Below are 24,775 nucleotides of genomic sequence, written 5' to 3'. Positions count from 1 at the left end.
CAACTCTCTCCACACACCTGTACTTGCACCCTGTGCTCTCACACCTGGTGCCACCTGCACCCTTCTCTCCCCAAGCGCATTCGCGCTGATCCACACACTCACTACTCATACACGGCTCCACACACCTGTCCAGTTGCACACCTGTGCAATCACACCTGTTCAATTCTTACAAACACGGCATCATCTCAGCTAACTACTCCCTTCTGAAACTTGCGCTTCCCAGTCGTCCCTTTAAACTATTGCGCTCCCTCGTCATTATCATCCATACTAATCTACCTGCGTCCCCACTACAGGTATCAGTCACTAACTAACCTTAACGTTACCTAAGGTCATCTTCGCTAGATCCCTACACACAATATCCTAACCCACCCGGGCTAGTTTTCACTGCCATACACCCCATAATCTATTGCTCCTTTGCCCCCACATGGGAAGGATGGTGGATTTGCCATCCCACCACATCGGGGGTCTCTCACTACCAATTTTGCACATCAAATTTCAACAAATTAAAAATTTGCCAATCACTACCCATCATCTGCCAATTCTATTCACTTTTCTAAATTTCGTTTTAAATCACTATCACTATCACCATCACCCGTCTACTTATTACATCCTCTCGGTGCGCCAATTCACATCTACAGCCCGGCTTCGTACAGCCGAGCACTGAACGCGGATTCTTTTGTGCTGGCGGCTGGATGCGTCCCGCATTCGGGGTCGGGGCGGGGGCTTACCCGGGCCGAGATCCCACGCATCACCTCGGCGTGGAGCCATCCAATGTCCCGATCTCGACCTGCCGGCACGTCTCAATAGAAAGTGGTCGCCATGACGACCCTTCCTATCGAGCTGCCCGCTCCGCCTTGTGGAGCCCGGATGCGGCCGCTCCACGCGAGGCCCAGCGTGGATCGCGCACGGCGGTCCTTTCGAACCCGCCGTGGCTCGGATCTCCGCTGGTTCTCGCGGCACGCGAAGCCCGGCACGCACCGAGGGCCCGATCCGGCTAAAAGTCGACCTAACCTTTAACCCGGTTACCGTCGACGCTTCACCTGCAGGCTTACATGCATACGCTACCTCTTTCTTGCTCATACATGCAGCCGTTCCCATTCTCCTCGTACTTTTTCTTTCACACCTCGGTACACTCACTCCGCTCACCGACTTGGTCACACACCTGACCACCGAACACTTTGGCACACATTCGTTGCTCGCACACCTCACCAATACACCGCTTCGCGCCCCCTCCTCGGTCACCTCCTTTGTGACAATCACAGGTGTGCTCTCACCCGCACACCCAACCACGTGTCTCACTACCAATTCCAGCGTGCATTCCCACTCACGCTCTACCATTCCAGGTGTGCATCCTTCCATCCCAGGTGTACATCCTCGCCCACCTGTCACAACCAGCTCACGCTCCGTTTCACTCTCACTACTCTCACCTCCACTCTCAGTCGCGCACTCACCCTTACTCTTGACAGCATGCGCTTTCCCCATGCACCCGTCCGTTACACACCTTTCTCGCGCATCCTCCCGCGCACACTTCTTCGTTACTTCCTCCGTAACACTCACCACAGGCATGCATTCTCCCTTACTCTTGACAGCATGCGCTTTCCCCATGCACCCGTCCGTTACACACCTTTCTCGCGCGTCCTCCCGCGCACACTTTTTCGTTACTTCCTCCGTAACACTCACCACACCGCGCTTCCCTGTGCTCCCTCGCACACGCGCTTCGACCAATTCACTCTTGACGGCACACTCACTCCTCGGCGTGCACTTTTTCCTCACACACCCCATGGTCGGACATTCTCGCACACCCCTTTTTTCGCACACCTGTCCTGTCACACACCTCACCAACGGCCTTTCACGAACACCCGGATCCAAACCAATCCCCAAGCCGACTGAATCTCCCCTCACATCATGTACATTGCCACTCACCTCCGTACCTCGTCGCACCTTCTCTGCCACCTGCAAACTTTTTATTTGGTTAGTGAGCACCGCATCATGATTTGAACACAGACCTTGTACATATTCCATGACTTCCTCCTTTATCTCCCTCTTAGTTTCTGTCCGTCCCTTCTTAATTTCACTCACCTCTTCTCCCACTTCCTCTAGTTTTTGTTTAACCTCTTTTATTTCCCGGTGCGTCTCCTCAAGTTCGTCCTCTAAGGCTACCGTGACCGTTTCTACGTGCGTCCTTACCTCCCGGTCCTTCGTCTCCATTGCTTCTGTCACCTCTTCCACCCTCATTGTCAGTTCCTCCCGTACCATCTGACATTGCCTCTGCGTCGCTATTAATTCGTTTTTAATTTCTTTTTGTGTCGCCTTTAACCCTCCTAGTACCGCAGTGTTCTTTTGAACCTGCTCCACTAACTTAGTTTGTCCCTCTGTCAGCTGCTCCACCTCCTCCGTCAGATCTTCTATTCCCCCCTGTAACTTTACCGTATTATTTCTCACCTCTTTCTCGATACGCTTTTCGCCTCGCTTTACCTCCTCGCGTAGCCGTGGGACCTGCTCGCCCAACCTGCGGTCTCTGTCCCTCTGCTCCCTTTCCTCCCAATCGGCCCCCATCCTATCTATTTTTGCATTCATTTCGGCCATGAAGGCTTGCATTTGGGCCACCGTTGGTAGTACAAAGGGTACTGTCACGATTTGTTGCCACAAAAGGTTAAAATCCAACGGCGGCGCTACCACGGTCGCGGGCGTGGCAAAATTTGGTGCCGCTACACCCACGTGCGCGAGGACGCCATTTTGCGCGTCTGACACCCCCTCAACCGCCTCCTCATTGCTCTCCTCCTCCCTTTCTTCCACATACATTTCCCCTGGTTCCTGGGTTACCCCTAACCCGTCTATCTCCCCCACCGACATCCGATCGCCTTGATTGTCCATGGCGCGATCTCAAAATTCGGGTTTTATAAAACAACACAATTTCGTCCGCTTTATAATTTTGAGCGCGTGCAGCGCGCTCCGGGTCGATCTCACTCCCCGACACCAATTGTTACAGATACGGCTTTTAGATGTTATATTGACCGAGCGGTGGTGTATTTAACCGCGTCCGAACAGTTACTCCCCGATTAGAACCCGATTCCAACCGAACGTTGACTAATCGCGCTACAGATATTCAATTGGGAAACCTCTAAAGCGACCGAAAGAGAAGAAGAGAGAAGAAAGACAGAGTTTGGAGGAAGAACAGATTTATTATACACACACAAGCAATATTTTAGAGCGACCAATATTATTTACAGCAATAGATGGAAAAGAGCAGTCACACAGTGCATTGTTAACTTATTCTATTTCATTTACTTAATCCCCAAGACAAACGAGTAGGACAGGACGTTCACACTCACACGGTGGATATTGCAGGCAGGTAATGGCTCGAGGTTGATTGCTTGAGAGAGGAAGGCAAGGTCGGAGGCCGCAGCTTTCAACCCCTCGCGGTTTTGGCGGGAAAACCTCCGTCGCGTATCCGCGGCCGTCACGCGCTGGCTCGGCACACCTGCTCCTCTTCCTGGGGTGGAGCCGTCTCCCTCCGTTCAGCGCGTCTCTCCAACGGCAGGGGATATTGCAGGCAGGTAGGTAGGTAGGGCTTGCGGTGGATTGCGCTCCTCTTCCAGGTCATCCCCCAGCGTATCTCTCAAGGCCTCTTCAGTCATCTCTCATCTGGACTCGTAAAGCAGTCCCCTGCAGTCGCTTTTATCACCTCCGGCGGAATTAAGCCGCCGGCTCCGAGGGCACGCCTACCGGGTCACTCACCGCGGTGTTGATTGGCTGTTAGGGCCGGTTCACTCCTGCCCTCTTCTGACGAGGTGGAGACACGCCTTTCTTCTCCAACCTTACCTCGTGGCCAATGGTGGTTGAAGAGAAAAACCGACCAAAATGCGGAAGGCAAATGGAAGGGAGGTTTTGGGGAAATTGGAAGGGCCTACGCTTATTTTGTTTGATACAATGCAAAGTCAATCTAGTGGAAAACACATACTTAGCCTACATGGAATAAGGAAATACACTATTTAAAAGATATATCGTGACCTGCGTGTATGTTCTATGAAATTAATTAGGAGGACGGCTGCGACCATTATTTACATTACCAGGATGTTACCATACCAAAACCATACTCTTCACATCCGTTACCCTTCCTCCAAAATTGTTACACTCCTCAAAACCCGTTACACTTCTCAAAACCCGTTACACTTCTCAAAATCGTTACACTGCACCCTCCTTTCTTCAGGCACGTCCTCGGGCCTACTAGACTTAACTGAGTGTGACATGTAGGTGTAATTCCCTCTACAATTAACCTGACCCTGAGTGTGACAATTTTAAAACACAAATAAGTATGTCCCCCTATTGCATTGCATCCTGTCTAACAGACTCAAGCCCACAGCTAACCGAATTACGGAATTATTCTGAAACTATACATTTACGGTGGGGAGCATTATTTACAATGACGTGATTTCTTATTTACAACGCAACCCAGGACCTGTGTGTTTTTTTCTTTTCTTTTTAGGGAACAAGAGAAAGAAATTCCTGTTGGGAGGGAGGAGACAGCACGCATTGCATCGATGCACCAGTACCAATACCACCAAAGCACCCAAAAGCACCACAAGCACCACAAAGCACCACTCGGTGCGCAGTCACCATGGTTCATAATAAACACAACAAAACAACTGGTGGTGGTCTTCTCCTTGTGTGCTGGGCCGATGTTCTTCCTGACGTCTTCTGGCTTCATGCGGCCTATTTGGACATAATAAAAAAGCACAACTTGTGTTCGTTTTTTATTATTATTTAGGGCCTCAGGGGCCAACTAAGGGTGGTCCACCTGTTTGGCATAGGTGCCACCTTACCGAGGTCCGCAAGCAAGATTCCCTGGCCACTATGGCCGGTCTCCAACAGAGGTGCTCTGCCCCAGAACCTGGGGTCCATCAAGTGGTACTTGGCCGCCGAACAGCGGTCCATAAAGTGGTACATCAACGCAATGCGTGCTGGTTCTGGGAATCTCGGGCGCACAATGGCCACCTCACGCACGCTCCCCTCGGCACCCAATGGCGCACAGGTCATGTGGGAGACAAAAGAAAGACAATTGAGCGAGGGGTAAGGTCACAAGGGTACACGTCAAACAAGGCAATGCAAGGTGAAATGCGTACGGAGGGCGAAGTGAGAAAGCTCGTCCCTACCGTACGTCACCCCCCTGTCACCTACACTACCCTTGCTCTTACCCCATATTTACAAAATCTACCCATTTACAAATTCGTCACTACTGTCACGTCTTCCCCATATTTCCCTTATACCAAATTCGTCACCACAATCCCTCTACTTCAAAATTTGCCAATCACTACCCATCATCTGCCAATTCTATTCACTTTTCTAAATTTCGTTTTAAATCACTATCACTATCACCATCACCCGTCTACTTATTACATCCTCTCGGTGCGCCAATTCACATCTACAGCCCGGCTTCGTACAGCCGAGCACTGAACGCGGATTCTTTTGTGCTGGCGGCTGGATGCGTCCCGCATTCGGGGTCGGGGCGGGGGCTTACCCGGGCCGAGATCCCACGCATCACCTCGGCGTGGAGCCATCCAATGTCCCGATCTCGACCTGCCGGCACGTCTCAATAGAAAGTGGTCGCCATGACGACCCTTCCTATCGAGCTGCCCGCTCCGCCTTGTGGAGCCCGGACGCGGCCGCTCCACGCGAGGCCCAGCGTGGATCGCGCACGGCGGTCCTTTCGAACCCGCCGTGGCTCGGATCTCCGCTGGTTCTCGCGGCACGCGAAGCCCGGCACGCACCGAGGGCCCGATCCGGCTAAAAGTCGACCTAACCTTTAACCCGGTTACCGTCGACGCTTCACCTGCAGGCTTACATGCATACGCTACCTCTTTCTTGCTCATACATGCAGCCGTTCCCATTCTCCTCGTACTTTTTCTTTCACACCTCGGTACACTCACTCCGCTCACCGACTTGGTCACACACCTGACCACCGAACACTTTGGCACACATTCGTTGCTCGCACACCTCACCAATACACCGCTTCGCGCCCCCTCCTCGGTCACCTCCTTTGTGACAATCACAGGTGTGCTCTCACCCGCACACCCAACCACGTGTCTCACTACCAATTCCAGCGTGCATTCCCACTCACGCTCTACCATTCCAGGTGTGCATCCTTCCATCCCAGGTGTACATCCTCGCCCACCTGTCACAACCAGCTCACGCTCCGTTTCACTCTCACTACTCTCACCTCCACTCTCAGTCGCGCACTCACCCTTACTCTTGACAGCATGCGCTTTCCCCATGCACCCGTCCGTTACACACCTTTCTCGCGCATCCTCCCGCGCACACTTCTTCGTTACTTCCTCCGTAACACTCACCACAGGCATGCATTCTCCCTTACTCTTGACAGCATGCGCTTTCCCCATGCACCCGTCCGTTACACACCTTTCTCGCGCGTCCTCCCGCGCACACTTTTTCGTTACTTCCTCCGTAACACTCACCACACCGCGCTTCCCTGTGCTCCCTCGCACACGCGCTTCGACCAATTCACTCTTGACGGCACACTCACTCCTCGGCGTGCACTTTTTCCTCACACACCCCATGGTCGGACATTCTCGCACACCCCTTTTTTCGCACACCTGTCCTGTCACACACCTCACCAACGGCCTTTCACGAACACCCGGATCCAAACCAATCCCCAAGCCGACTGAATCTCCCCTCACATCATGTACATTGCCACTCACCTCCGTACCTCGTCGCACCTTCTCTGCCACCTGCAAACTTTTTATTTGGTTAGTGAGCACCGCATCATGATTTGAACACAGACCTTGTACATATTCCATGACTTCCTCCTTTATCTCCCTCTTAGTTTCTGTCCGTCCCTTCTTAATTTCACTCACCTCTTCTCCCACTTCCTCTAGTTTTTGTTTAACCTCTTTTATTTCCCGGTGCGTCTCCTCAAGTTCGTCCTCTAAGGCTACCGTGACCGTTTCTACGTGCGTCCTTACCTCCCGGTCCTTCGTCTCCATTGCTTCTGTCACCTCTTCCACCCTCATTGTCAGTTCCTCCCGTACCATCTGACATTGCCTCTGCGTCGCTATTAATTCGTTTTTAATTTCTTTTTGTGTCGCCTTTAACCCTCCTAGTACCGCAGTGTTCTTTTGAACCTGCTCCACTAACTTAGTTTGTCCCTCTGTCAGCTGCTCCACCTCCTCCGTCAGATCTTCTATTCCCCCCTGTAACTTTACCGTATTATTTCTCACCTCTTTCTCGATACGCTTTTCGCCTCGCTTTACCTCCTCGCGTAGCCGTGGGACCTGCTCGCCCAACCTGCGGTCTCTGTCCCTCTGCTCCCTTTCCTCCCAATCGGCCCCCATCCTATCTATTTTTGCATTCATTTCGGCCATGAAGGCTTGCATTTGGGCCACCGTTGGTAGTACAAAGGGTACTGTCACGATTTGTTGCCACAAAAGGTTAAAATCCAACGGCGGCGCTACCACGGTCGCGGGCGTGGCAAAATTTGGTGCCGCTACACCCACGTGCGCGAGGACGCCATTTTGCGCGTCTGACACCCCCTCAACCGCCTCCTCATTGCTCTCCTCCTCCCTTTCTTCCACATACATTTCCCCTGGTTCCTGGGTTACCCCTAACCCGTCTATCTCCCCCACCGACATCCGATCGCCTTGATTGTCCATGGCGCGATCTCAAAATTCGGGTTTTATAAAACAACACAATTTCGTCCGCTTTATAATTTTGAGCGCGTGCAGCGCGCTCCGGGTCGATCCCACTCCTGACACCAATTGTTACAGACACGACTTTGATGTTAAAGTGGGCCGAGCGGAATGGCCGTCGTGTCCGCACAAATTACCCGACAATACTCGACGTTGACGAAGCCGCGCCACGCTGGCTCAATAAGAAAAAGAAGACACCCGGCTGGATTACAATCACACAATACGACACCAACGTTTCGATTCTCAAGTATATTCGTACGGAAAAAGGTTAGATTACAGGGGCTAGAGGTATATTACAGGAAGACAGGCACTTAGACACACTCTTATATTAACCCCGGACAGACGACAGACACACGGGACAAAATGCTGACTCACACGGGGGTTGATGAAAAGGAAAGGCAGGTCGCGATGGCTCAAGGTGCACTCTTGGCTCAAGGCAGAATCGACTCGGTCCGGTCCAGAGATGCGGGGAGGTATCGTCGCGCTGGGGGTGGCGGTGGCTTCTCTCTCCAGTCTCCAAGCTGAGGCGCATCTCACGTCACGTCCGGCAAGCGGCTGCGTATATCCGGCGGGGAGTGACACGCCCTCGGCTCGTTAGCTCCGCCTCGTGGAATCGGCACGTTGCTTCTCATTGGGTGCGTGCGGGGGGGGTTACTGGCTCCGCCCCTGACGAGGAGCTGACAGCCAGCCCCTTCGGGGTAACCCCGTGGAGCGCATGGTCTGGAGCTAATCGAGCCGGTGTGAGGACGCATCCTCCCCCGCTCCGCCGCCATCTCTTCTGTTGTTGTTGTAATTGTTGTTGTAGTTGTAGTTGTTGTTTGGGGAAGAAGATGGGAGGAGGTATGGGAAAGGTCCTAAACTCACTACTGATGCCATATAATCACATTCTGGTGCAACGAAGAGTCATAATTAATGGAGACGAGGCCTTAACTGACATAGAATAAGAATAACTAGGAAGATGTCCGAAAGTTGTCTACGTGTGGTGCGGTGGACCTGGGCACGACATTTAATGGGGGAATAAGGGGAAGGTCGGCTCTACTGATTGTTATTTACATGCAATGGGACTAGGGAATGGGGGATCGGGGAAAGTTGGGGAGTATTGGAGAAAATAGGGGAATATTTACAAGCGGATATGGAGGCCAAATTCCATATTCGCAACAATATATACTAGGGCATGCCCGTACTATATATATATCTAAAATTATATCCCCCCCCCCTCTATTTACATGGAATGGTTTGGTCCATTCGCAAAGCCAAAGGCAAAGCGAACGGCTTGCGAGTACGGTGACAATCCCCCCCCTCTATTTACATCAAATGGTTTGGTCCATTCGCAACGACCACAGAACCCCCCCTCTATTTACATGAAATGGTTTGGTCCATTCGCAACGCCAAAGCGAACGGCGAACGGCTAAATCGCCATAGCTCGGTAACTACTTGTCCGATTAATTTCAAACCTTGAAAAGGCACATCCTCGGGTCCCCAGCAATATACCTGGCAAGTTTAAAGTATATCGGACCCGTGGTTGTCGAGAAACAGCGGTCACAGACAAACATACAAACATACAAACAAACATACACACAGAGATTAGTGGAATTATAGATAGATAGATATATATATATACATATATATATATATATATATATATATATATATATATATATATATATATATATATATATATATATATATATATATTGTTACGTGGTCCCCTCGGTCAATACCTGGTCTCGGTGACCCCCGGACCGTGAGAGGAACTTCGCCAGAAAGTTGTATTATATATGCGCTTTCGCCACGCAATCCATATGAATTCCACCCAAGAGAAAACTGATGGTCAAGGATATATTTCAATGGTAATGATACCATACAATTTCAATGATACAACCACGGAGATTTTCCCCGAGCAATCAATAACAAACAACCATCAACAATTCCCAATCCACAATCAATTCCCTATATGATTAAGATGGCCATCTTATATAGGTGTGTCCCCTTCTGTACTCATGACCCCCTTTTGGTCTCTGCCCCTCACAATGTCTCTGGGCCCCTCCTGACCAAGATGCTGGTCGGCGTCGCCGCACTCGGGCGGTTGAACGAACCCCGGGTGAACGGGTTTCCCCCGGGCAGGTATCGTACCAGGCACCGCGGCTGCAGCCCCTCGTGGCCACGCGAAGCGGGTACGGTAAAGCAAGCCAAAAGCCCCACGCCACTTGCAAGGCGTGTTAGGCCCCAACGTGCGACCCGTACGCGTCTTTTTAGACGGTGCTGCGAACGGTGCCAGACGCGGGGTCGATGCACGGCCCCACGTCAACTTGACGTCTCCACCGGGTAGGTACACGTCCCGGTAACTCCTCTCGCCAGACGGGCTTCGGAACGCCGCTTTTCCACACGGCTCAATCAATCCCACCTTTCGTCGGAGCGGGGCGAGGAAGAAGAATACTCGTCGCTTTTCTTCCTCGTGTCTTTTTTTCTTCCGTTTCCGGTCACTTCCGTTTCCGGACACTTTTCAGAAGGGCTCCTGACCCTCCAACCACAACAACCCTTAATCTATTACACATGGATAAGCAAAGACCTGAATGGTAATTCACATACATTCACATAAATATGTAACAATATATATATATATATATATATATATATTGTTGCGGATCTCGGCGCCGGCCTTCTCCCCTTACCAAGGGGAGGTTAGTCCCCTTGTCTTTGACTGGCCGACGGGACCCGGGACCTATGACGTCCTTCCCGGACAGCGCGAAGTAGGGTCGTAGGACTAGAATCACTATTACCTAATTACTCGCGCTGCCCAGAAACAAGGAAATAAGCCCCGCACGAATCACGCGTGCTGAGACGCCGAGCGGTGCGTACACGTATCCGTGCCGTTTATTTGGTGCACCTGGTTCTAGCGATCTTACTCGTACCACGCTTAGCCAATGTAGAAATCACAGAAGCAGTCGAATTTGGAAGAAAGGAAGAACATAATTTATTCACACTATTTACAATGATTCCAGAAAAGAGGGACACAGTGCAGCCTTAAAAACAGTCTTAACTTACTCCCAGGACAAACGGGCCCGTCTCACACACAGACACACTCACACGGGGATTGCAGATGAAGGTCAGCACGTCCAGGGATGGATGGCACGTCCACGGATGGTCAGATCTCTCCGGTCCCCAGCTCGTACCACGAAGATAGATCCCGTAGCAGGCAGGATCTTTCCGCGTATCGTTGGCGCACACGGGATAATACGAGGCAAACAGTAGGGGCGGCTCTGGCGTGGCTGGCGGTACTTCACTGGCGGCTATTGCCGCGTTTACTCGCGTGGCTGCGTACGTAATAGGCGAATACAGTTCAAAGCCTTGAAGCGCTGACACAATGAAGTGCTCTCAATGCGCTCGCCGTAAAAGTCCTTCCAGCCCTCTTCTCTGCGAGTCCTTTAACAAAGCGCAATTCCTTCAAGCAAGTCCTCTTGTACAATGAAGTTCTCCTGGTCAGTCCTCTGCAAGGGCTTTGTGCACGCCCCGCGAACCTTCTAGCACTTGCCAGACACGCCTTACCACGCCCTATCACGCCATGCCCTTAGAGCCCTAGTTGGCTGGTGGCCCTTACCGTCATCGCCTCTGACGTGCTCCTTGCCACCGCCCCACACCGACCCCGCGCTCCTCCCTCTTCTCAGGCCTACCTCGTGTTACTCGACTAGCGAGCAAATAAAGGGCAGCGAATGCTGCTGGCAACCAAAGCGTAACAGAATGCTGCAGGCAGCCAAAGCGTAACAAATTGAGGGATCAGCCAAATGGGGCGCGGGATCAATTATGCCCATAGTAAAAGGACCTAAACGTCCAAAAGGACCTAAACGTCCAAAGGACCTAAAAGGACCGTCCACTGGAGGGTGGACGTAAAAATGAAAGGACCTAAATTCATGTCTTTACACAACGCAGATATTACTAGTGGAAATGGCCTATGCTTACACATACTATGACATAACTAATACTCTAAGGTGGCCTACGTGTTGCTCGTGGACTAACTATGGGGGGCAACCCTTTAACCTTTAATGATCAATATGTGCCAATCTCAAAACCGTAGCAATATGTGTGTGTGTGTGTGTGTGTGTGTGTGTGTGTGTGTGTGTGTGTGTGTGTGTGTGTGTATATGTTTATATATGTATGTGTGTGCATTTGTTTCGGTGTACATGTGTGTGTACGTGTATGTGTGAGTGTGTGTGTGTTTGTTTGTGTATATATATATATAAGTGTGTGTGTGTGTGTGTGTGTGTGTGTATGTGTATATATGTGTGTCTGCATGTGTATATGTGTGTGTATGTGTGTGTGTGTGAATACGTGTGTGTGTGTGTGTGTGTGTGTGTGTGTGTGTGTGTGTGTGTGTGTGTGTGTGTGTGTGTGTGTGTGTGTGTGTGTGTGTGTGTGTGGATGTGTGTGGATGTATATATGTGTATATGTGTATATATGTGCATATATATATATATATATATATATATATATATATATATGTGTGTGTGTGTGTGTGTATGTATATATGTGTGTGTGTGTATGTGTGTGTGTATATATGTGTGTGTGGATGTATGTGTATGTGTGTATGTGTCTGTGAATAAGAGAGACAGAATTGTGAGGAACAGAAATGAAAAAACGAGATGTGTTTGTGTGTATGTGTGTGGGTGTACATGTGTACGTGTGTGTGTGTGTATGTGTATTATGTGTGTGTGGGCTTACACGCACATGCATTCATATGTTATCAGAAGTAAATACATTGTGTTGATGACATCATTTGTGCCTCTGATGAATTGCCAGTAACTATTTTGTGAAACTGAATGTGAAGGTGCAGCATCTAACTCAATAAGCCGAAATGTCACACACGTCCATGCCCGTAGGATTACCACGGGTGACCCCACATGTGTGTATGTATATATATATCCAAATTATTCTGTTTGCAAACTGAGAATTAAAGTCTATAGTCAGGAATAGATGAAAGCAATTTTGATATTGATCTGGATTTTGCCATTGTTATAGGCTCATCAGGCCAACATACTGCTGAACATTTGATCACTTCGAGTATATATTTTAGCCGACAAGCTATCCAACACTCTCCTGTTGCAATAGCCTTGGCCATTAGGGGGCGACTGCTACACATCCATGCAGTTTTGGCATAATTATAGTACTCAGTTAACGCAGATTTTCAACACCTGCTCACTCCATAAGCTTGCAATACACCTGTGAATTTATTCCATTCCTTTGGGGTGGGCTGTAAGTGCCAAAAAGGAGGCTCTGAAAGCCAATGAGGGCTACTGCAAATATCAATGTTGCAGGTGAAACAACCATGATCATACTCTGGACATGCTGCTTCTGCTGTTTCAACAATAGAAAGAGGTCCTCAGTGCCAAACAGGAAATCAGAGTTGTCTCCCTTGACATATGGGAGATATGGGAGACAGATCACGTGCCTTTGATACGGTCTGGCACCCCGCTCTGCTCACCAAAATCTCCTCCGATGGTAACAATGGAAATCTCCACGCATAGATTGTGGACTTCCTCTCTGGTCGTAGGCAACGTGTGGCCCTGAATGGATTTCTCTCATCTCCTCTTCCTGTTCAGGCTGGAGGTCCCCAAGGCAGTGTTCGGGGCCCTGTGCTTTTCTGGTCTTTATCAATGATCTCTCCGACTCTCTGGAAAAATCTGCTCTATCTCTTTGCTGATGACTCCACTCTTTGCCGCTCCATACCTCATCCCTCAGATCGGCAGTCTGCAGCCTCCTCACTCTCTGCAGACCTGGACAAAATCACAGACTGGTCAAACAAGTGGAACATGTCTTTCAATCCTGACAAGTCTCACACTCTTACTATGTCTCTCCGAAAAGACCGACTGGAAAACCCTCCCATCCACTTTCTCAACAATCCTCTCCAAGAAGTTCTGTCACTCAAGCTTTTGGGTCTCACTATCTGCCATGATCTTTCCTGGGAAAACCACATTTCAAATCTGGCCTCCAAAGCCAGTCGCCGACTGGGCATTCTCCGTCATGCAAAATCCTTCCTTGGCACACCTGAACTCCTATTCACCTACAGGGCTTTCACCTGCAGCTTGATGGAGTACTGCTCTCCCCTCTGGACTGGCTCTCCTGCCTCACATATGGCTCAGCTTGAGGCCGTGGAAACAAAGGCTTTCAGGATCATTGGAATCTCTCGCGATGAAGCTGAATCTATGGGCCTGTCACTTTGCTATCACCGACAGGTCGTTGGTCTCTCTGTCTTCTTCTGCCGCCTTTCTGGACTTGCACCCTCTGCCCTCTCCGTCCTTTGCCTCTCCCCCGCCCCTCCAGGTATCTGCAGGATGCATATAGTTCATAGCAACCCCCTCCCCATGAAACTGCCAAAATCCAAAACCACTGCTCACCTCCACTCATTTGTTCGTCTTTTTTCACACCTGTGAAACCACCTACCAGGCTCTTCAATCTCATTCTTCCCTCCACGTCTTCAAGATGGCTGTTCACCCCCATCTTAAATCTTCCCCCATCCAAAACCATGATATGTTCTATACCCATTAAACCACCCCCACATCCCTCCCAAATTTTTGCTTCTGTATCCATCTTGTCCATCCCTTGCGTTTTCCCATACCCCACATCATTACATGTTCCCATATCCCACATCCCACACCCCACATCATTACATGTTCCCATACCCCACATCCCATACCCCACATCATTACATGTTCCCATACCCCACATCCCATACCCCACATCATTACATGTTACCTGTTTGTCCGTTTCTGTCTATTTTCTCCACCCAACCTACTGTTGGCTTTTCCCCCTTTTCTTGCTGTTCCTTTTATTCTGTTGCATCCTGATCCGTTCTGTGTTATAGCTCTTTGACGAGCCTTGACTGTGTATACAAAAAAACCATGACAGATGTGACCGATACCTCTGCAATATCCACCCTTTGTGTACAGGCCAAATAAGAAGACTCATGGAGGTGATCTGCCATTGTGCAGGAGGACAATGGACATGACGTGTGAAATCCCAAACAGCATACCTCTCTACCAGGTCAATCCTGAACGTCTCACTGTCACTGCCTCCAATGGGCTTGGATCTGCTTCAAACACACTCCCTTTCATCTTGGAAGATATTGGTAAGATCTGGTTGGTTCTGGGGTTTGATACCTTACATCCTTATTGTGATGGGGTTTGATAACTTGCCTCATACTATCATTATGGTATCGAAACATGTTTGAATTCTGCACATCTTCCTGGACACCTTCATCACCTTCCTTGAGGGATATCATTGCTACAAGAGCTTCCAATAGTATGCCCCTCATGAAGTCACTTTGATAATTTTACTTCTTTTAATTGGATAAGGGGGGTGGTTATGGGAGGAAATACCTGTTATGGTCTTTCTTATGGTTTTTATTGAATATCTGTTTCAATTCCTTTAAATATTTTATCAAACCCTCATGCAATCTCTTCCTCTCTATTGTAAACAGTTTGCCTTTTTCTTTCCTTGTAAGTAAGACCTGTGAGTTTTGGAAACTGGAACCATCCAACAATCTGTATGCATAACCCTTCCTTCCATGCAAGTGGTGCTTCCTCGGGATGAAGATTACCGCACTACATATCCATCTTGTCTACCCTTTCCAATACCATTCAATCCTTCCTATAAGGTCATGTTAATAATGTATTTGTTTATGGTCTCTCCTCACAGAAATATTGGGGATGGAAGGTATGAGCCTATCTCACTACTAGTACCCGACTGCAAAGCCGCAATGAGCCGACGAAGCCAAAGCCTCTTGCCACGATTTCCGTCTCAACTTCGGATATTTCCAGCCGTGAAAAACTATACCCTACGGCCACGAGATTTCAAAAAAAATAATTCTTCGTCAATTTTAAAATATTTGACACCGTTTTCAGCCTCCGAAACGCGGTAATAAGCTTTTTAAAAATTTTTTTTTTTAAATGCTCGAATCTCATTGGTTCCGGTGTTTGGTGACGATTTTCGTTGAAGATAACCAGGGCCCGTGTGGGCCCGGGGAACGAGGTTGGTCTTAAAGTATTTTAATTACAAATTAGAGGTGCATAAGATTGTGAATCAAAAAAAGACGGGTGAAACGAACTCCTATTGAACTTTTTCCCCATTTTTTATGCATACTTCCGCATCCGCAAGATGGCGGCCTCCATTGAGCGATTTGGTGCGTCAAAGCTTCGAAATTCTCAAAGGATTCAGCAAAATCTGGCTTTTCAACATAATACGTACGCGTTCATTCACAACACCGGCTTCGCCGGCTACTAGTACCCTACTGCAAAGCCGCAATGAGCCGGCGAAGCCAAAACCTCTTGCCACTATTTTACCCATCACTATGGCATCAGTAGGTTAGGTAGTTGGTAGTAGGTAGGTGTAGTCGGTACCGTACCTAGTTCAAAATGACACCATTTGCATTCTGGATGAGATTAAAATTTATAAAATTTCCTTCTTGATTAATTCGGTGAATTCCGTCTCAACTTCGGATATTTCCGGCCGTGAAAAACTATTCCCTACGGCCGCGAGATTTCTAAAAAATAATTCTTCGTCAATTTTAGAATATTTGATGCCGTTTTCAGTCTCCGAAATGTGGTAAAAAGCGTTTTTGAAATATTTTTTCAAATGCTCGAATCTCATTGGTTCCGGTGTTTGGTGACGATTTTCGTTGAAGATAACTAGGGCCCGTGTGGGTCTGGGGAACGAGGTTGGTCTTAAAGTATTTTAATTACAAATTAGAGGTGCATAAGATTGTGAATCAAACAAAGACGGGTGAAACAAACTCCTATTGAACTTTTTTCAATTTGTTATGCATACTTCCACATCCGCAAGATGGCGGCCTCTATTGAGCGATTTGGTGCGTCAAAGCTTCGAAATTCTCAAAGGATTCAGCAAAATCTGGCTTTTCAACATAATACGTATGCGTTCATTCACAACACCGGCTTCGCCGGCTATAATTCACCAAATGTCTGTCTGTCTGTCCGTCTGTTCCCAGGTACCGCAAAAACGGCTGCACCAATCGCAACGAAATTTTGGGTGGGTAATCCTGGGACCCCCCTGGAGTAAAATACGCTGTATTGCTTTCCAATTTTCCCAATTTCCAATTTTTCCAAACACGATGGAATAGTATTTACCGATATGAACAGTGATGTGGATTTTATTGAAATTCTACAAATACTGTTTAGATTTTGATGATTTGCGTGTGATACGATTTAACGGATGTTTACATATATCGGCTAAAATAAAAAAAATCCTTCAATTTCTGATATTTTGCCCTTTCATTTGGGCCTCTCAATTGAAGCCCCGCCAGTAGGGCGGGAACCGTTGCTAGTAAACTTAATCTGAGTTAAGTCAGTTGTTCATGTTCTCTGAAGTTACATCGACTACCTCCTGACTAATGGAGATCGAGTCCGCCAGAAATGCATAGAGGATTAGAGGTAGCACACTTACATCCAAGCTGTCTAGCCTGGGTTTGATTCTTGAACCAATTCTTGAACCAACAAGCTTAATTCCATGTGATTACTTAATATGGGGGTGTTTGAAAATTTGTCTTTGCTCAAAGGCGAAAAACTCTCCTTGGGTTAAGGGTTGTGGGATTCTGCAACCCAATCAATAAGGACTTGTGTCAAGAGTAGTTTTAATCATATAATGTGTTGGTTTGATTATGGACACGAAACCTTCGTAAGTTGATGTTGTACAAAGTCAGTGTGTTATGAAATCCAAATAGTTATGAAAGGTTCCAGTTCCTGGTTTGAAGCGGGATGAGTGACTAAAAGAGTGAGTTGCCTCCGGTGGTGACTACATGAACTATTCTCCATTCGTTAGTACCTTTCGGGGGAAGTACAATGAAAACTTCCTTTTCACAAGGATCTATTCTCAGCCTACGACCTCCGCTGCGATAAGGAAACCCCCAATCATGATATCCGTTTCAATATTTTCAAATGTTCTGCTACTGAGTTTAATTCCCCCTTCTGAAAGAGGAATTCCCAGAAAAGGTCTTGATCCTGTGTCTGGAAGTTGTGTAGGTAACCGAAACCCATATATTATCACATTTCACATTGAAATACCTCTTTCGCCTCATACATCTTAAACACTAACTCATTTCTCATTTATAAACAGGCCATGTATTTATGATGTTCCCAAATATGGCGGCCTCAGAGGGTTTTGTCTGTATTTCAGTGAAACCAGATATCCCTGTGGAAGTTGTGGCTACAAGGAACTGCGATAACTTCAGTCTTAGGGTTACGTGGAAGCCACCAGCATCGTGGAATTCAACAATGTTTCTCAAGTACATTGTCAGATTTAAAATGCTGGATCAGCTGGACTGGAATGAGGTGAAGCAACAGGATGTAGAATTGAGTAAGAGGTGGATTTTGCATTGGGTACTCTACATTGGGTCTACATTGGGTACTCTAATGGCTGTAGGACTGTACAACAAAGTGACTAATCGCTAATGGCAGGTTTTTTTTGTTTAGGTAACGGTTATCCAGGAAAATGAACTCAACCACTATATCAGCAATGAATTCCCGGAAATTACTGTGCAAGTTGCTGCACAGGATGCCAATGAAGATGGTGAGATGAGCTCATGGAGTGTGGTAGCGAAAAGCACCACTTGTCCTTTTGAGGGTACGTGGAATAAGCAGGCTGCATTGCTCACTACTGTATGTCTTATGTTGAGGGCATTCCAAAAAAAAAGAAGGAAACTGTGAAGGACAACAAATGCATTGTAGTGATGCATTGTTGAGTAAGCAAGTATTTCTAATGGAAAATTGCGTCGTTTCCCCCAAATGAAAAGTATCTGCACAGGCGTGTCCACCCAATCACACATTTCATCAAAGGCATGAGAACTGAACTCCAAAATGGGAGGCGAGTTGGGTCTGCGGGTCTGCAGGCGCATACTTTTCTACTCTAACTTGTCTGGTTCTGGATCAAATCCTCTTTTTTATTCCACAGTGTCCAAGTTTCATGCATCAACTTGTTACATACATTATGTGCTCGTTTACTCTCACTGCACATTAAGTGAAATTTCTAGACATTAGGCGAAGATGGAGAAAGCAACACCATTATTGGATATGAACGCTTGATTAGAATGTAATAAGTGAGGCAAAGATGCAGATCCCCTGTGGAATATAATCTGACGATACAACCACCATTCTGGTGTAGTGTTAGCAAAGGGATGTAGTGTTTGGATTGAACATCCCACCTGCACTTTATAGATTCTGTGACACGAGGGGTGATAAGTAAGCTTGGGGCCTAATATGTTTTCAACAAGATGAGGCTGATACCTCGGCCATATAAACCTCAACAATAATTTCACTAAAATAGACTATACCGGTACAAGTTAAAAGACCACAATTACCCAATTTAAAGTTGCTTTGAAAAATATATATTTACCATTTGTGGAATTTTTCTTTTTCTGAATTTATGAGTCGAAAATTCTCTTTGATTGGGTGTGTGGATTATTTAATGGGTGCTCGAAACAGGAATGTGAGTTAAATGGTAAGTTGGATCTCATCATGTTCTTTTACATCTTTAAAATGATGTTGTGCAACAACAAATTGAATTTTGATAGTACATTTTCATTTACTTATTTATTGCCAACTGATACTACCAGCAAAAGCATGTATAAGCCTTCATTCTGTTGGCTTAATTCTACATTGGAAAGAAGAAAGTCACCAATGTGAAAAGCTTTCTTTCATTCAGAAGTTAAATCCAGATCAAAATATCTCTAAATTATATCTAACTTGTTTTGCTTCTCGATATCTATCTCTCTATCTATCTATCTATCTGTCTATATCTATCTATATCTATATCTATGTCTATCTATATCTATCTATCTATCTATCCATTTAGCTTCTAACTTGCTATCTATATCTATCTATCTATATCTATATCTATCTATCTATTTATCCATTTAGCTTCTAACTTGCTATCTATATCTATCTATCTATATCTATATCTATCTATATCTATCTATCTATTTATCCATTTAGCTTCTAACTTGCTATCTATATCTATCTATCTATATCTATATCTATCTATATATATTGTTACGGAACCCAACGTTGGCCTAGATGGTTCCACTTTGAGGGGGGATTAGTCCCCTCGTTTTTTACTGACCGACATGGTCCCTGAAGCTGCACCGCGACCTCCGGAAAGGCCGGTGAGCAGCTTCGTTCGCGACCGCGGATAAGATGTTAATTTGCCGAGCGGATGGCAGCCGCGGCCCGAACCGTTAACAAAGACTAGACCCGATTCTCAAACGTTGGCCAAATCGTGCCACAGGTATTCAATTTGGAAAAGACAAAGACGACGTATGTGAAGAAGAAGAAGACAAAAAGGGTTTGAAATATGACTATAATTTATTACTACTATTTACAACCAAAAGAAACCAAGGAGGAGGAAGGATAATAAAATAAAGACAGAAAGAGGGACGGACCAGAAGGACACAGTGAAACTCTAGCTTAACTAAACAGGCTTAACTTATACCCCAAGGACAAGACACACAGAACAAACTCACGTACACAAAAGGATGGAAAGGCAGGGATGGTTTGGGACGGCAGAGGAGGGTCCAGGCAGATGGTAGGTGTCGAGGTCCGGCTCCAAACGCGCGCTCCGATCCACGCTTTGGGGCCGAGGCGAAAACCCGGCAAAAACAGCCTCGCGTCTCACCGACCGGCAATAGGGCCTAGAGGGTATCGGCCTATTGCCGCAATACAGGCACCCCCTCACGTCTCTCTCTCTCAGTCTTGCTAGATCACGCCTCTCGTTCATGCCTTCTCACCGACCTTGTACCTACTTTGTCCAACTCTCATGAACCTTCAAGCAACTCCCTTCACAGAACTCTCACTTCAGAACTCCCTCTGCAGAACTGCTCGTGGGGCTCCCTCACTCATCTCTCTCTTGCGCGATCTTCGCACGCATATCTCATCCTCAAGCGCGGGTGTGACACGCCCTCGTCGGTTTCGGTACCGCCCTCCCCCGTGCTCTGTGACCTTATATGGCAATGCCACGGGCTTGCCTCCTTATTTGTACATGGCGCCGAACGGCGCGCCCCTCGTGGCGCGCTACGGGCTTGTTCCCTTATTTGGGCATGGGGCTGAACAGCCCCGCCCCTCGTGGCGCGCCCTGGGCTTGCCTCTTCCCGGCGACCCCGCCCCTCCTGTTCAAACAGAGCACGGAGCACATATTCACTATTTGCAGCGAAATGAGAGGGCGCGCACCCCACGCTTGTGAAGCTACTTTACCCAGAGAGGGAGTTTGGGCTGGGAAATGTAATTATTGAAGGGGAGCTATTCTTATTTGATTCGGTGCAATGGAGTATTAATTAATGGAAGACAAAGCCTTAACCTAATACACAGAATAAGGAAATAAACTACCAACAAGGAGGAAATCTATGATTGGCTAACGTGATTGTATATGACCTAACTAAGGGACGCCCTTTTGACCTTTATACACAACTGGTGGAAGGAGGGTGATATTTTACCATTTACTACACAATCAAAAAAACACCATTCTCATATCCACAACATTGTATATATCTCTCTACCTATCTCTATCTATCTATCTATATCTATCTATCTATTTATATCTATATCTATCTATATATATACAACAACAACAACAACAACATGCATTTTAAGGCCATTTTCCCTGCTAGAGCGGGGGTTAGCCTTGCGGTCCCCATGACAATCTTCTCCATTTTGCCCTATTTTCTGCATCTCTCCTTGTTATAACCCCCTTGCCCGCATTTCTTCTTCCACCATCTTTAGCCAAGTCTTTCTCGGTCTTCCCCGTCCTCTACTTCCTTCTACATTCATTTCCATCACTCTTCTCAACCAGTCACTTTCATCCTTCCTCAACACATGACCAAACCATCTCAACCTGTTCCTCTTCACAGCATCAATCACAGGCTCTATTCCCATCATCTTTCGCAATTCATCATTTGTCTTCCTCTCTCTCAACGATACTCCGCACATCCACCGAACCATTCGCATTTCCACCCTTTCCAGCCTTCGTTACTGCTCTACGTTCATTACCCATGTCTCGCTCCCATAAATCATAACACTTCTCACACATGCAGCATACACCTTTCCCTTCAGCTTCAACGACACTCCCCTCCTCATCAGCACGCCACTCAGTTCCCGAAACTTCTTCCATGCACATCTCACTCTTGCAACCGTTGCCGAGTCTGATCCACCTTCTCCATTCAGCATGTCTCCGAGGTAGCAAAATGTTTTCACACCTTCCAGCTTCACGCCGTCTCCAAGTTCCAACTCAACATTTCCTCCATCTGCAGCTCCCTCTGTGCACACCTTACATTTTAATGTAGCTGCCACACTGGTTAATGACCCTCTCAGACCACTACATTTTTGATGAACCCATTCAGCGCACATTGTACATTGAATGGAGTTCACTCCGACACCCTTCCTGCACACAGCACACGGCCACTTCCCAGTTCTTTCCACCTCACCACATGCTTTACCACTTGCCATCACCTTCGTCTTTCCTATATTCACCTTCCGACCTTTTGTCTCCATACATTCCTTCCACTTGTTCATCTTTTCCTTCAGTCCATCCATACTTTCCGCAATCAACACCAGAGCATCTGCATACAACAACTCCCAAGGTAAACCCTCCTTTACCTTCTGAGCCAGCACCTCCATCACAGCTACAAATAGTAGTGGACTTAGTACCGACCCCTGATGCACTCCCACCTTCACCTCAAACTAACCACTGTTCCGTCCTTCGTCCTTACAGCTGTGCGCGCTCTTTTGTACATTGCCATCACTACTCTGATCAACCATTCCTCCACTCCTAACTTCCTCAATGCCCATGTCAATACTTCGCGTGGAACCCTATCGAATGCTTTATCCAGATCAACAAACCCAAGAAACAACTTCTTCCTCTTCTCCATGTACTTCTCCTGCAACTGCCTCACAATAAAGAGCGCGTCTGTCGTTCCTCTTCCTGGCATAAATCCAAACTGCATTTCGTCGATCTTCACCTTCTTCCTTATCCTCCTCTCCAACACCCTTTCCAATACCTTCATTCCATGCTCCAATAACTTTATCGCTTGGTACGAGCCACACTCCAGAGGGTCATCTTTCCCCTTGTATAGAGGGACGAGGGTACTCAGTTCCCAATCCACTGGAATGCGGCCTTCTTTCACCACCAGATTACAGATCTCTGTCATTCTCTTCACACCCCAACTTCCTGCTGCTTTCAACATATCTCCCACAACTCCCGTCGGCCCTCCCGCTTTTCTACTCTTCATTGCTTTTATCGCTTCCTCAACTTCCTTCTCAGTTATCTTCTCTAGCCGGTCCTAAACCTGGGTTACTCTCTATGTTGCCATCCCATTCAATTCTCTGTATTCAACAGCATTTCCATATATCTTTTCCATCTTCCTTTAATTCCATCTGGGTCCACAACGATTTGTCCCACTTCATCCTTCAAGCAACTCACCCCCATCACATCACACCTCTCTTTCACTATCTGCTTTGCAATCCTGAATACCGCTCTCTGACCCTCTTCCGAATCCAAGCTTTCTCCGAACATTTTCCTACATGCCTCCTGCGCCTTTGCTACCTTTTCTTTGCAGCCTTCTTGGCTGCCTTATAACTTTCATGCTCTGCTTTTTCTGCTCCCGTACCCTTTGCCTTCTGCCACTTCTTGAACCTCTTCCTCTTCTCGTCAATCCTCTTTCCAACTTCCTCATCCCACCACCATGTTTCCGAGTGCCTCGGTGGTCCTTTTGTCGATCCACATACCTCACCAACGGCTCCCAACAGACTATCTTTCATTGACATCCAACCACGTTTAAGCTCAACCACATCATCCTCTCCCCTACTCAGCCTCTCTTTTAATGCCTCCCTTACTGTCACCTCTTTCAACCTCCACACCTTCGTTCTCGGTTGGTACTTCACCCACCGAGCTCTCCTCGCACCTTTCACCCTTATTTCGCAGACAACCAAGTGGTGCTGTGAAACAGCCTCCTCCCCCGGGATCACCTTTGTGTCCCGGAGGTGCCCCCTATCTCGCCTACACACCATCATGTAGTCAATGGTTGTCGTCGACCCACCTGACGTGTATGTAACAAGATTATTATTCTCTTTCTGGAACTGAGTATTACAAATCAACAAACCAGCTCCATCAGCAAACTCCAAAAGCCTTTCACCTTCTCCATTTCTCACACCATATCCGTAACCCCCATGAACTCCCTCAAAACCATCCATACTCCTTCCCACATGTCCATTTAGGTCTCCTCCTACCACAACAACTTCCTCATCTTTCACGTTTTCCATCAGCTTCTCTATCGCACACCAGAACTTGTCCTTCTCTTCATCGCTCCGACCAACCTGCGGAGCATATCCCGAGATGACGTTCACCAAGAGCTTTCCAATCATCATTTTCACCATCATCAACCTATCACTCACTCCAGTCACACTCACCACACTGTCTACAAACTCCTCAGAAAACAGGACACCAACACCATTCATGCCCTCCGGACACCCTTGCCACACAAACTTGTATTTCTGTCCCTGCCTACCCTTCACCATTCTTACACCACTTCCCTTCCATCTCGTCTCTTGCACACAACATATGTCCACTCTTCTTCTGATCAATACTCCCACCACTTCTCCTGATCTCCCTGTCATTGTCGCTACATTCCATGTCCCAAACCTCAGAAACCGATCTCCACTTCGGGCTGTACCCTGCCCATATGTAGTTGTAATTGTCATGGTTCTCTTTTTGAGGCAATGTTTTTATGGCCGGATGCCCTTCCTGACGCCAACCCTCTTAGTCGCCTCTTACGACACGCAGGGATACGGTGTACCTATTCTAACCAGGGTACACACCGGGATCTATATATGTGTATATATATATATATATATATCTATCTCTATCTATCTCTATCTATCTCTATCTATCTCTATCTATCTCTATCTATCTCTATCTATCTCTATCTATCTCTATCTATCTCTATCTATCTCTCTCTCTATCTCTATCTCTATCTATCTATCTCTATCTATCTATCTATCTCTATCTATCTATCTCTATCTATCTCTATC

General features: G+C 47.4%; 1 protein-coding gene across 1 annotated transcript in view; it reads left to right on the top strand.

Moving 5' to 3' along the window:
• Positions 1–24,775, top strand: part of CNTFR (ciliary neurotrophic factor receptor) — an 88,097-nt gene that overhangs the window by 56,832 nt on the left and 6,490 nt on the right. The window contains exons 5-7 of the mRNA XM_068106805.2: positions 14,642–14,820; positions 17,880–18,034; positions 18,176–18,326. Of these exons, the coding sequence (XP_067962906.1) occupies positions 14,642–14,820; positions 17,880–18,034; positions 18,176–18,326 (485 nt within the window). The remainder of the gene's footprint in view (positions 1–14,641; positions 14,821–17,879; positions 18,035–18,175; positions 18,327–24,775) is intronic.

The sequence above is a fragment of the Myxine glutinosa genome, chromosome 2 (genome assembly GCF_964187855.1).
Source record: "Myxine glutinosa chromosome 2, kmMyxGlut1.1, whole genome shotgun sequence".
Taxonomy (NCBI): domain Eukaryota; kingdom Metazoa; phylum Chordata; class Myxini; order Myxiniformes; family Myxinidae; genus Myxine; species Myxine glutinosa.
Note: the sequence above shows the minus strand (reverse complement) of the source record. Positions and strands in the feature narration are given on the sequence as shown.